Below are 15,332 nucleotides of genomic sequence, written 5' to 3'. Positions count from 1 at the left end.
GGCTTGAGTACAGCAAAGGGCTGCAGTAGCTATGGAGAAACCAAGATTTTCGCAAGGGATATAATAGTGTGAAGAACTGCATCAAACTATTCTATGAACTGAAGACCACATCAACTACAATAAGGCGTGCAGGAATAATGACTGTTTACATTTCTCTGTGTGCAATGTAGTTACAGTAAAGCCCATCTACAGATCTAAGAACTGATTCTAGCAACTGTTACACACTGTCACATTTCTCAAAACTGTGTAAGAAGATTTCATGTGAACTACCTATAAGTAGGTATCACCAGTTTTTTCAATACCTCCGTGATGCTTTCCCATAGATCTAGTAAACTTGTGACTATTTGTATGTCCTTTTTTCATTTACATTCAATATCCCTCGTTAGATCTGCTTGATATTGCTCCTCACACTCTAGCAATATTCTAGGATTGATGTCATGACAGTTGCCTGTACTTACAAACGTAGTTCCAGAGGACCAATTAAAGTATTCAATCTCCATGTCCATGTAATGTGTGAGTACATGAAATTACATTAGAAAAAGTAATAATAAATAAAATGTACACAATTCAAAACTGTCCTCTTTATAGATTGACTATATTTGCCCAGTATCCCACCAATGAAAATGAAGTCTGCTGCCTATTTTAACTATGATGAATCTATGTGACCATTCCCTTTCATTAATTCAGAAGCAAGGCACAAAGGAACCTACAATTTATGTAATCAACAGAACTTGAAGAAACCAATATGTTACTAATATAATGAAATTTAGGGCATCAAGTGAGGATAATTTCCCTTCATGGAGAATGAAGGAACTATAAGGAAGCTATGCAATCAGAAGGCTCTGAACATTGGAAAAATCTATGGATGAAGAAATGAAACCTCTGAAGATGAGTAAAGTATATGAATCAGTTGACACAGCTACTACAAATTAGCTGATTGAAGACTGGTGAGTTTATACTTTGACATTTACTGAAAATAATGAAACAGTTTCATCTTACACAGGTGGTGATTTGGAATATTTTACATCAACACAATTAGTCCTGTAGCAAGATCTGAGATGATGAGAGTTCATTTGGGTGTTGTAATTTAATGTGACCCGTGTATAAATCAGTTTAACTGAGGAACTACATTTGTAAATCGTATTTTGAAACAAGAAATTTACACGTATGAAACATAGGGCTATGATAAAAGTGAAGGATGTGTATGAAAACTGCTCAAAAGCTCTACATCTATACGCCATGAAGCACACAGCAGTGTGTGTATCGCATGGTGCCAGTTATGAGGGCTCTTTCCTTGTCCCATTCATGTGTGGAACACTTGAAAAATGACTGTTTACATGCCTCTTTGCACAATGTAATTAATACAATCTTTAGTTTGCAAATCATTTTCATATCACTGCAGATGATGTTGATTATAACCTAGGATTATAAGTCAAGAAATTGAACAACTGTTTTAAGTAAAAACAACCTTCATCTATGAAGAGGGTTTTGGAGAAAAAGGCTTGATGGGTAGTAGGTAATCACTTCCCTTTAATAATACTCAATTCTACCAAGAAATAGTTGGAACACTGATGTACTTAAAAGGGTTTATCATATGTTGTTAATTTTATTTCGAGAGGCATTGACACAGCATCTCTGGCATTACTGAGATGAATACTCAGCTTATTTATAGATGGCACTGAGTTTTAGGAAAGTGAAGACTCTAGTACCAAAGCTTATACAATGCTGATCATACTGGGCACCAGTACACAAAATGATCAACAAGTGCCATTCTTCTCAAGCTTCAAGATGGTCTCATTATGTGGGAAAATAAACTACAGCAATGTGTTGCTCTTAATTCAATGGTGGCTGAATACATGACTGCAACTGGTGCATCCAAGTAAGTAGTAATGTAGCTTTTTAAAAACGTTTTAGCTGTCAATGAGTCCTCAGATCCTGATTTTGAATTAGTTAGTCGCAGTGCCATTACATTTATTAATGGATCAGGATTTTCAGTGATCTCAACAGAGAAATGTGGTATTATTACATATGTCAATTAGTTAACGATAATCACCTTAGAGTACATTATACACCAACCAGGGGACAGCCACGTGATAAGTGATGAACTGTGACACAAAAAATGCCTTCACAAGGCACAAAACTAAATTCCTAAGCAACTTTTATATCGTTGCTTAAATTTCATAGTGGGTCACCAATCTATTGAGCATAGTTCTGATTTCTGATGCTGAAATCTTTAACAAGTTGACTACAACTTAAGACATAACATCAAATTCCCCAAACACCCAGATTAGATCAGATTAGATTTACTTTCATTCCAACTGATCTGTAGTGAGGAGGTCCTCCAGGATGTGGAACATGTCAGAAAAACAACAATACATGAAAAATATTTACAACTAAAACAAATAAGCTAATGTACCATTCCACAGGTCCCAAGTGGGATGATTGTCTTTTTTTAATGAACACTATATGAAAGTCATTTTACAAATACTAATGCACTGAATTTAAAATAAAGTTTTTTATTTATTTATAAGGTAATAAACATGTAATACAATTACTATAATACTTATTTACAATATATATATAAAAATCAGTTGGTTTTACTGAGAAATTTATCAATGCAGTGGAAGGAGTTGGCCACCAATAAATCCTTTAGCCTTCTCTTAACCTGAATTTCATTGGTTGTTAAGCTTTTTATGGCTGCTGGCAAGTTATTGAAAATGTGTGTTCCTGAATAATGCACACCTTTTTGTACAAGACTAAGTGACTTTAAATCCTTGTGAAGATTATTCTTATTTCTAGTATTGATTCTATGAATTGAGCTGTGGGTTTGAAAAAGGGATATATTTTTAATGACAAATTTCATTAAGGAATAAATATATTGGGAAGCAGTAGTTAGTATCCCTAGTTCCCTAAACAGGCTTCTGCAGGATGTTCTTGAGTTCACACCACATATAACTCTTACTGCACGTTTTTGTGCCCGGAAAACTTTTGCTTAGTTTGATGAATTACCCCAAAAAAATAATCCCATATAACATTACGGAATGAAAGTAAGCATAGTATGCCAGCTTTTTCATTTTTATATCCCCTATGTCTGACAAATTTCTCATTGCAAACAGAGATTTGTTAAGACGCTTCAGCAGTTCTGTGGTGCAAAAACAAACTATAAACACATATCGCCTATTAGTCCTATACATGTTTTAAACATGTAGATTTCGTATGATAGTAGCTTGCTTTTAAGTATAAAATTACTAATTTTGACACAAGTAGACTGACTAGTGGAAAGATTTTTGGAAGTAAATGTAGAAATGTATGTTATTTTGTTGGCAGGGAAAAAGAATTTGATAGAATTCACTCTTGTGTGGAGTTGAAGATTCTGAAAGATACTGGTATAGATTGGATGGATAGAAAGTTGTTAAAGGCACTCTGATGGGACAGGAAGTGGTAGTTTGAGTAGAACAAGATGAAAAGAAGAGGTGGGTATAGGAAAAGGTGTGATACAGGGTTGCTGTATGTCCCTAGCAGTTTTCAATATACCAGGTTGGTGTATAAGTGCACAGCGATTTTCCATAAGTTTAATAAACACAACAGATACACAATACAGAAAATTTAGTCATCAATAATCCTTCACTATTTATAACAGTCTGCCAACACTGGGGTAACTTTTCAATTCTGTGACTGTAGAAATCTCACAGTTTTGAGGCAAAGAACTCTTTGGGCCATGTTTGGAGCACATTTTCACCCAGAAAGGAAATTCTGGCTGTTTGATATAGACTATAAAAAGTGAAAATCTGAGGGTGGAGGCTAAGGGAATAGGGTGGGTGCAAAATGACTTCTCAAACCAACACCTGTTCAGTGTTTTCTATCAATCTAGCGAACTGTAGGTGGCCATTATCGTGCAATAGTGTCACTTCACACAATCTTCCTGACCATTGTTCTTGGATTGTATCCACAACACATCTCAGTTGTTGACAATATATGTTAGCAGTGATGGTTACACCTCAGAGAAGTAGTTCTTATTACACCACACCGTCACCATTTCATCAGATGCACAACATTATCTTTTAGGATGTGCGCAGATCTTTGTACGGGGAGTTGCTTTTTTGTTTGGGCTCAAGCATTCCTTTCTTTTCCTTATATTAACATATAGTCACCATTTCTCATCACCTGTAATGGTACAGGATAGGAATGGTCAGTGTTCTTCATGGATCAAATGATGACAAGCAAGCAGAGAGCCACATAAGGCTACCCACTGATCTTTGTGATTTTCGTTTAGAGCATGCGGTACCCATACTCCAAATTTTTGAACCTTCCCCATTGCATGAAAATGTTGCACTATGGTGACATGACCACAGTTCATCACATGTGCCAGTTCTCAAGTACACTGATGCAGATCACTTCTTGTAGAAGAAGTCCAATAAATTTGGTGCAAGCTATTTTCATAATTGTCTGTCCATATAGCTCTAGATTGGGTGTTACCAGATTTTTTGTTTGTTTCTGGCTGCCTCTGTTACTATCACCCCTCTACTAAAATTACATCATCAGCAAATTGAAATATTTCACTGCTGTCATAGTTTACGTTTAGGTCATTTACATAGAGTAAGAACACAACAGGACCCATTACGCATCCTTGTGGCACACCATATTTAACAGTCATCTTCAGATAGGAGCTGAACCAGTTGTTACCTGTTCCTCTAATGCCAAGATTTTCTAGCTTGTGTAGCAATTTATCATGATTTATGGTGTCAAATGCCTTTGAGAAATCTAAAAATATGCCCATGGTAAGTTGTCTAATGCTAACAGCACCTCAAATAGAAAGGAGTGAACTGCTGATTCAGTTGAAGTGTTTACTCTAAATCCATGTTGAGGTTCTGACAGAAACCAATTATCCTTTAAGAAGTCTGTTGGTCTCTTATTGAAAAGTCTTTCTCATTTCTTGTACAATGGCTTTACTTGCTATTTTCAAACATGAAAGAAAAGTTCCTGTAGCAAAAGATGGGTTACATAGGTGAGTTAAGGGCTCAGTAATCAGATCCCCACATTTCACGTATATCATCTACTACTGCACAGTGTTTCATTCTGAGACTTTTTATAGTAACCTATACTACTACTACATTTGTTGGGTACAAGAACATTGATTTGCTTGAGACTTTCTTCCCTGTTTCTGTATGCTGGTTTCTATTGGAGGTCTGTTGTAGTAGTTTTTCTGTTACATTTACAAAATAGGTATTAAACATATTAGCTATTTCCTCTGGGTTACTAATGTTTTCCAAGCCAGCCTTTAATAGAATATTATTAACTCTATTTTTGTCAAATTGGGTTTCTTTCTTCACAACTTGCCAGATTGCTTTTGTTCTGTTTGAACCATTTTCTCTGTATTTGTCTCTCTCTCTCTCTCTCATTTCTTTTCCTCCTTTATTATTTTATTTAAGATAGATTTATATTTTTTGAAGTGACTATCAAACTCCAGAGTTGTGTTGTAACTTCAAGCAATATTGTGTAGGTACTGTTTTCTAGCACAAGATTTCCTTATACCACAAGTAATCCACGTGTTGCTTTTAGTGGTTTGGGTTGTTTTGGCTTTCAATGGAAAAGCAAGATCAAAATAATATTGAAATATATTCATGAATATTTGAAACTTAGCATAAATATTTTCTGTACTATACACCAGCTCACATGGTTCTTGTTGGAGATAATTCTAGAACGTTTGTACTGCAGCATTAGTGAAAGTTCTGCCCCTGTGTGTAGTCTTCTTCATACAATTATAGGATGAATTAGTGGTTACACACACACTTATGGCCGGTGCATGATGGTCTGCCAGTCCAGCTGTAATTACAACTGATTTATATTTTGTTTCGGAGCTAATTATTAGTTGGTCTTAGTAGTACTAGAATGATTCATTTCACGTGTAGGGGAGTGGATTGTAATCTACAAATTATTAGCTGTTAATATGTTCATCAATTCAGATTTTGAATTGCTTGGCTAATTAAAGTTACCATTTAGGTCTTTAGATACAAGAACTGTTTTTCTGTTTGTTATTACTTCTTTTAGCAAAGTATCAAGCTGAGTGTTGCATTTTCTAAGTGGCTACCTGGTGATCTATATAAACATATTACAATTAACTTGAATGCTGGAATTTCTATGCCTGATATTTCAAAATCTTTCTCAGTGTTTAAGGATTCAACATTGTTGAATCTGATATATTTCTTTATGTATGTGCAGTTCCCTCTGTGTCTCAACTGATTTCTACAAGTTTGTGCTGCTAACACACAATTCATTGTTTTCACTCTCTTTAACTCATTTTCTTTCTGCCAGTGTTCAGTAAAGCAAAGTATATTAACATATCTTGTGACAAAGCAAGCTGGGATCTTTTTACTTCCCCTCTTGTTTGCCATCTGCCTCCTTAAATTCATTTTTTCATGTCTGACTAATTACCATTAACATACTTGAGTGTAAACTGCATTTTCATAAAAGAGAAAGGTTGGCCCTCAGTTTTAAAGAATATTACACCAGATCTAATTTTGTGCTTAGTTTTGTGTATGTAATTAATTTGATGATTTTTTTTATTATTCCTACTTAGTATCTTTTATTATAATGTGAAATCAGTAATTGTTTCATAACTTAAATTCTGCTGTTGACATATAAACAAATATAAATTCTGTACTAATTATAAACATTTGGGAGAAGTAATACTAGTAATTATAAGTATCTATTTGACTCTATTCGAAAAACTGTTAGCAAAGCCAGCTCTTCATTAATTCCAAAGTAATTAACAGGTTTGTCAAAAGTATTATTTGTATAACTGTATCTGTTAATTACATGATTTGAACAAATAATATGGCTTAACCCTTGTGGTAGAAGAAATAGTTAAAAAGATGCAATTTTTCAATATATTCAGTTAACTGAATGAGGTATATTTTAATTGTAATTTCTGCAACTTAAACATCGAATAATGTGTAGTTTCAGTACCCATTATTGTGATGATACGTAAAGGACCAATTTTTGGTCCAGAGAGAGTCAGTCCATGGCCGAGTTTCAGATGAGGAACCCGTACTGGTTAGATCAACAACAATACATCAACTTAACAGTGAAATAAGAATAACACAAATAGGCCGTGTGTTAAAACAACGATTTACTATTGCTTGTATACATGACGCCATCTTTAAAGATCATTTCTAGCATTTACAGCTCCACTCACTATCTCTAAATGACAGCAACAGTGAACTACAAATAAAAAATGAGAACCGATAAATAAATACATAGCAACCAGAATACCAATGTGGGGAAAAAAACAGCACTAGGGACTTATGCACCAACCTAATATCTTATGAACAGCTAATCAATAAGGCCTTGGAAAAATGAAAAGAACTTGCAGTGGGAGGAGAAAGAATAAAAAATATGCTGATGGGATGAGTGTGCTAGCAGAAGTGGAGGGAGAGCTATAGGTAATGATGGAGAATACTGTATGTGTGGGTAAAGAGCTTGGAATGAAACAGCATTATCAAGACCAAAGTGATGAGAATTGAAAAAGCTGATGACACAATTAATATATCACTAGAGGGGATGGTATTAGAAAAGATTCAGTCACTTCAATATTTGGGAACCTTGATAACTTGTTGTTGTTGTACTGAGGAGGTGAGAGGCAGAATATTTGTGGGAAAGAGTGTTTTGGGAGAGTCAAAGACATGCTGAGAGCCAAAAGCATTCACATTATGCTTAGGAAGAGATTTGCCAAAAGTTTTGTGTGAACTATACTGTCTCATAGTTCTGAATTGTGGACAGTCAGAAAGAAAGAAAAAATATTCAGTAAGTTTAAGCAGAGAAACTGGAATGGATCGACAGAATGAGAAAGGAGGTGGTGCTGAGCAGGGTACGAGATGAGTGGAACTTCATGAGGATGATACAGAAGAGGAAAACAGCTTGGATAGAGAAGATGTATTATGTAGAAATTTTCTGCTACAGTGGAAGAAGTTACAAGCAAATGAAGGAGTATACCCAGGACAGAGAGATATGGATGACTTAAGGCTGATACTTGTCTGAGGACAGATTTACTGAATGAAGAATACTGACATTAATGGCAGTCCATGGTGCAGGATACAGGTGTGGTTTATAATACTCCCTTCACTGTTTGATATTATAGAAGCTAGATTACTCTGTTAAAAATTTTATATCTGTGAAACTACTGAGGTGGGGATCAAAATTAATGGGCAGAAGATAGACATGGTACGTTATGCAGATGATATTGCTATAGTCACGGAGACAGAAGAAGATCTAGAGGAAGTCCTCAGAACAACGGAAAAAATTCTATACAATCAGTATGGAATGAGAATAAACAAGAAAAAGACTAAAGTGATGGTATGCAGTACAGGAGCAGAATATGAACCTCCAAGAATTAGAATTGGAAGAGAGGAGCTGGAAGTGATACAGGAATTTACTTACCTGGGAAGCAAAATCACAAGGGATGGTAGAAGCCGGAAAGAAATTGTGACCAGAATACAAAAGGCCAAAATTGCATTTAATCGGAGAAGGAACTTACTCACCAGCAACAACATCAGTCTGAAAATAAGGAAACGCATCATGAAAGGTTTCGTTTGGAGTGTGGCCCTCTATGGATGTGAAACTTGGACAGTTGGAAGAGCAGAGAGAAGACGGCTAGAGGCCCTGGAGATGTGGTGCTATAGAAGGATGATGAAGATCAGCTGGACAGACAAAGTAACAAATGAAGAGGTGCTTAGAAGAGTACAGGAAACCAGATCTCTGTGGGGGCACATCCAAACAAGAAGAGACAAACTTGTAGGGCACATCCTACGACACAACAATATCATTGGAACAATAGCAGAAGGAGTTATTGAGGGAAGGAATCGGCGGGGGCGACCAAGGATATCATACATGCAACAGATCATGAATGACATTGGATGTAACACATATGTGGAAATGAAGAGGAAAGCAAACAGAAGAGAGGAATGGCGCTCTGCTGCAAACCAACCTCAGGGTTGAACACTAAAAGAAGAAGATTACTCTGTATGCCTAAATGATCTTAATAACACAGTGTATTAATGGGGAACTGGGGTAGCTGGTGTTAGTTGGCAGAAATTCAGTCTTAAAACTGTCACATACAACTGTCAAAAATGTAGGAAAAGATAGATTGCTACTTACCATAAAGAAGACACATTACATTGCAGACCGGTTGCAGTTATTTATTCAATAACTAGTTTTGAACCCTTACAGGTTCATTTTCAAGTTTGATCCACTGAAACTGCACTGACAATGCTTAGTCTTAATAATAAACATTGAGTGACAACACATACTCTATAAATGTTAGGGATGCAGTTGCTGCTACTGTCACCACTGTGTGGCTCTATCAGACTGAACAAACACCAGCTACAGGCTGTACGAGACTCACTGACATGGAGTTTGAGTGCTGTAATGGTGTTGTTTTCACAGACAGCAAACTGAACACTTTGTTCTTGTTAACCCGAACATTGAATCATGAGCTTGAGAAGCACTCTCTTGTCACATTAAATTTCTAATAATTTTCCTATATGACATTAGATATAATTCCTGACTTTTTCCCAGCATAAAAATGTTTAAGGAGCACATTATTTAAACTTTTATTCTGTATTCCAATAAATCCCCCCATGAACCACGGATCTTGCTGCTCGTGGGGAGGCTTGCGATCCTCAACGATACAGATGGCCGTACCGTAGGTGCAACCACAATGGAGGGGTATCTGTTGAGAGGCCAGACAAACATGTGGTTCCTGAACAGGGGCAGCAGCCTTTTCAGTAGTTGCAGGGGCAACAGTCTGGATGATTGACTGATCTGGCCTTGTAACACTAACCAAAATGGCCTTGCTGTTCTGGTACTGCGAACGCCTGAAAGCAAGGCAAAACTACAGCCGTAATTTTTCCCGAGGGTATGCAGCTTTACTGTATGGTTAAATGATGATGGCGTCCTCTTGGGTGAAATATTCCGGAGGTAAAATAGTCCCCCATTAGGATCTCCGGGCGGGGACTACTCAAGAGGATGTTGTTATCAGAAAAAAAAACTGGCGTTCTACGGATCGGAGCATGGAATGTCAGATCCCTTAATCGGGCAGGTAGGTTAGAAAATTTAAAAAGGCAAATGGATAGGTTAAAGTTAGATATAGTGGGAATTAGTGAAGTTCGGTGGCAAGAGGAACAAGACTTTTGGTTAGGTGAATACAGGTTTATAAATGGAAAATCAAATAGCGGTAATACAGGAGTAGGTTTAATAATGAATAAAAAAATAGGAATGTGGGTAAGCTATTATGAACAGCATGTGAATGCATTATTGTAGCCCAGATAGACATGAAGCCCACGTCTACCACAGTAGTACAAGTTTATATGCCAACTAGCTCCGCAGATGATGAAGAGCTTGAGGATATGTATGAGGAGATAAAAGAAATTATTCAGATAGTGAAGGGAGATGAAAATTTAATAGTCATGAGGGACTCGAATTCGATAGTAGGAAAAGGAAGAGAAGGAAAAGTTGTAGGCGAATGTGGAATGGGATTAAGGAATGAAAGAGGAAGCTGCCTGGTAGAATTTTGCACAGAGCATAACTCAATCATAGCTAACAGTTGGTTTAAAAATCATGAAATAAGGCTGTATATGTGGAAAAGGCCTGGAGGCACTGGAAGGTTTCAGATAGATTATACATTATAATGGTAAGACAGAGATTTAGGAACCAGGTTTTAAATTGTAAGACATTTCCAGGGACAGATGTGGACTCCGGCCACAACCAATTGGTTATGAACTGTACATTAAAACTCAAAAAAATACGAAAAGGTGGGAATTTAAGGAGATGGGATCTGGATAAACTGAAAGAAACAGGGATTGTAGAGAGTTTCAGAAAGACCATTAGAGAATTATCGATAAGAACGGGGGGAAAGAAATATAGTAGAAGAAGAATGGGTAGTTTTGAAAGATGAAATTGTAAAGGCAGCACCGGATCAAGTAGGTAAAATGATGAGGGTTAGTAGAAATCCTTCAGTAACAGAAGAGATATACAATTTAATTGATGAAAGGAGAAAATACAAAAATGCAGTAAATGAAGCAGGAAAAAAGGAATACAAACGTCTCAAAAATGAGATCGACAGGAAGTGCAAAATGGCTAAGCAGGGATGGCTAGAGGACAAATGTAAGCATGTAGAGGTGTATATCACTAGGGGTAAGGTAGATACTGCCTACAGGAAAATTAAACAGACCTTTGGGGAAAAGAGAACCACTTGTATAGACTTGAACATGGAGAACCAGTTCTAAGTAAAGAAGGGAAAGCAAAAAGGTGGAAGTAATATATAGAGAGTCTACACAATGGCGATGTACTTGAGGACAATATTATGGAAAAGGAGGAGAATGTTGATGAAGATGAAATGGCAGATATGGTACTCTGTGAAGAATTTGACAGAGCACTGAAAGACCTAAGCCAAAACAAGGCCCCAGGAGTAGACAACATTCCATTAGAGCTACTGATAGCCTTGGGAGAGCCAGCCTTGACAAAACTCTACTATCTGGCGAGCAAGATGTATAAGAAAGGCAAAATACCCTCAGACTTTAAGAAGAATATATTAATTTCAATCCAAAAGAAAGCAAGTGTCGACAGGTGTGAAAATTACTGAACTATCAGTTTAATAAGTCACGGCTGCAATATACTAACACGAATTCTTTACAGACAAATGGAAAAACTGGTAGAAGACGACCTTGGAGAGGATCAGGTTGGATTCTGTAAAAATGTTGAAACACGTGAGGCAACACTGGACCAACGACTTATCTTAGAAGATAGATTAAGGAAAGGCAAACCTATGTTTCTAGCATTTGTAGACTTGGAGAAGGCTTTTGACAATATTGATTGGAGTACTCTCTTTCAAATTCTGAAGGTGGCAGGGGTAAAATACAGGAAGCAAAAGGCTATTTACGATTTGTACATAAACAACATGGCAGTTATAAGAGTCGAGGGGCATGAAAGGGAAGCAGTGATTGGGAAGGGAGTGAGACAGGGTTGTAGCCTCTCCCCGATGTTATTCAATCTGTATATTGAGCAAGCAGTAAAGGAAACAAAAGAAAAATTTGGAGTAGGAATTAAAATCCATGGAGGTTTGCTGATGATATTGGAATTCTGTCAGAGATAGCAGAGGACCTAGAAGAGCAGTTGAACACAATGGACAACATATTGAAAGGAGGATATAACATGAACATCAACAAATGCAAAATGAGGATAATGGATTGTAATCGAATTAAATCAGGTGATGCTGAGGGAATTAGATTAGGAAATGAGACACCCAAAGTAGTAAAGGAGTTTTGCTATTTGGGGAGCAAAATAACTGATGATGGTCCAAGTAGGGAGGATACAAAATGTAGACTGGCAATGGCAAGAAAAACATTTTTGAAGAAGAGAAATTTGTTAACATCAATTGTAAATTTAAGTGTCAGGAAGTCTTTTTCAAAAGTATTTGTAAGGAGTGTAGCCATGTATGGATGTGAAACGTGGCAATAACTAGCTTAGACAAGAAGAGAATAGAAGCTTTTGAAATGTTGAACTACAGAAGAATGCTTAAGGTTAGATGAGTAGAAGACATAACTAATGAGGAGGTGCTGAACATAATTGGGGAGAAGAGAAATTTGTGGCAAAACTTGACTAGAAGAAGGGATCGTTTGGTAGGACATGTTCTAAGGCATCAAGGGATCACCAATTTAGTATCGGAGGGCAACGTGGAGGGTAAAAGTCGTAGAGGGAGACCAATAGATGAATACACTAAGAAGATTCAGAAGGATGTAGGTTGCAATCGTTACTTGGAGATGAAGCAGCAAGCGCAGGATAGAGTAGCATGGAAGGCTGCATCAAACCATTCTCTGCACTTAAGACCACAACTGCAACATTCCAATAACAAAGGCTAGCACAGTTTTCTGAACAGAGCTTTGAGTGGTCATTGTCCTCCAAACTGCACATTTTATGTCATCACTATACCATTCAGTAATACATTAATTCTTAATTCCCTTGAAAACTGGTGTATCTTTACCACTTTATAGGCAGAATGTGGTGCTGGAATGTATAGAGCCAAACTTATATATACTATGTGATCAAAAGTATCTGGACACTCCCAAAAACATACATTTTTCATATTAGGTGTATTGTGCTGCCACCTACTGCCAGGTACTACACATCAGCGACCTCAGTAGTCATTAGACACCCTGAGAGAGCAGAATGGAGGTCTCCACAGAATTCACGGATTTGAACATGGTCGGGTGATTGGGTGTCACCTGTGTCATGTGTCTGTACATGAGATTTCCAGACTCCTAAACATTCCTAGGTCCACTGTTGGATGTGATACTGAAGTGGAAATGTGAAGGGACACCTACAGCACTAAAGTGTACGGGCCAACCTCATCTGTTGACTGACAGTTGAAGAGCGTTGCAATGTGTAATAGGCAGACATCTATCCAGACCGTCACATAGGAATTCCAAACTGTATCACAATACACTGCTAGTACTATGACAGTTGGGTGGGGGTGAGAAAACTTGGATTGAGCAGCTGCTCATAAGCCATACACACGCCCCGGTAAATGCCAAACGACAGTTCGCTCGGTGTAAGGAGCATAAACATTTGACAATTGAACAGTGGAAAAACGTTGTGTGGAGTGACAAATCATGGTACACACTGTGGCGATCCAATGGTAGGGTGTGGGTATGGCGGGTGCCCGGTGAACATCCTCTGCCAGAATGTGTAGTGCCAACAGTAAAATTCGAAGGCAGTGGTGTTATGGTGTGGTTGTGTTTTTCATGGAGAGGGCTTGCACCCCTTGTTGTTTTGAGTAGCTCTATAACAGCACAGGCCTACATTGATGTTTTCAGCACCATATTGCTTCCCACTGTTGAAGAACAATTCAGGGATGGCGGTTGCATCTTTCAACACGATCGGGCATCTGTTCACAATGCACGGCCAGTGGCGGAGTGGTTACATGACAATAACATCGCTATAATGGACTGGCCAGCACACAATACTGACCTGAATCCTACAGAACACCTTTGGGATATTTTGGAACACTGACTTCGTGCCAGGCCTCACTGACCGATATCAATACCTCTCCTCAGTGCAGCACTGTGTGAAGAATCGGCTCCCGTTCCCCAAGAAACCTTCCAGTACCTGACTGAACATATGCCTGTGAGAGTGGAAGCTGTCATCACGGCTAAGGGTGGACCAACACCAGATTGAATTTCAGCATTACTGATGGAGGGCACCATGAACTTGTAAGTCATTTTCAGCCCCATGTCTGGATACTAGTGATCACATAGTGTATAACGGGTGGATAATCTATCACATTTACTTCAACCTCCTAGAATAGAATTCACAATTTCTTGAAAAATATTGAATGTAATGCTACAGAAACATCCATAAGATGTTTTTGTATTAAAACACCTTTACTATTACAATTCCAACTTCTTCAAATTTCAGCAGATATAAAATTTATGAGAACATCAATTTTTGTGGAAACTATTTATCAGATGTAGTTTAACAAATTGCATGATTTTATACACTTAATTCTTACTGCATCTGACAAAAATAAACAGAGAACTGAAGCCACTTACCTACACAGCCTTCATTGGCTACATTGGAAACTCTAAAAACGTCTGGATGTGGTGATTTTGGATGCTTATAGAATGTTGACTCCAGCTCTCCAAACCACCTGCTTATCTCCACATGCCTCTGACCAGAAATCACTCCTTGATCTTTGAATATTAATATTCTATGTTCTGCAACATCTTTCTTTATCTCATCGATAACTGAAATAGTAGTCAATCATTTCAGATAAGATTTTGAAAAATAATCTAGTAAAATGACTTGGCTACATTCCAAAATGATTAGGATTCAATTTGTAAGAGTCATGAGTAATTATAACTAATTAATTTGGACATAGGTTCTTGGGGAACATTCACTGTGAATTGTAGATTTCATCAAGAATAAGCAAATACTGTATTCATGGGTGGACAAGCAAATTAAATCTAATCACAGTGGACAAAAAGTTAGTACACATAATGTCAAAACTTGCAGCACCTGAAGAAAACAACTGGTTGGTCATAAAAGTATTGGGGATACAATGAAAATAGGAACTCAGCAGAATACCAGGAAGAACACAATTAATCAATCACACTGAGAAAACATGAAAAATTACAGCATGCACAAAATCAAACAATGGAAAATCCATGACAGGATGTAACAATATAATGAAAAGGGTAGTTTCTACTCACCATATAGTGGAAATGTTGAGTCGCAGAAAGGCACAATAAGAAGAATGTCACACAATTATCTTCTGGCCA

At 37.3% G+C, this 15,332-nt stretch overlaps 1 protein-coding gene across 2 annotated transcripts in view; it reads right to left on the bottom strand.

The window, feature by feature from the left end:
* LOC126267326 (uncharacterized) overlaps window positions 1-15,332 on the bottom strand; it is a 138,099-nt gene that overhangs the window by 98,394 nt on the left and 24,373 nt on the right. For both annotated transcript variants that reach the window (XM_049972428.1, XM_049972429.1), the window contains exon 2: window positions 14,604-14,798. In XM_049972428.1, the coding sequence (XP_049828385.1) occupies window positions 14,604-14,798 (195 nt within the window). The remainder of the gene's footprint in view (window positions 1-14,603; window positions 14,799-15,332) is intronic.

Source organism: Schistocerca gregaria, chromosome 4 (genome assembly GCF_023897955.1).
Source record: "Schistocerca gregaria isolate iqSchGreg1 chromosome 4, iqSchGreg1.2, whole genome shotgun sequence".
NCBI lineage: Eukaryota > Metazoa > Arthropoda > Insecta > Orthoptera > Acrididae > Schistocerca > Schistocerca gregaria.
Note: the sequence above shows the minus strand (reverse complement) of the source record. Positions and strands in the feature narration are given on the sequence as shown.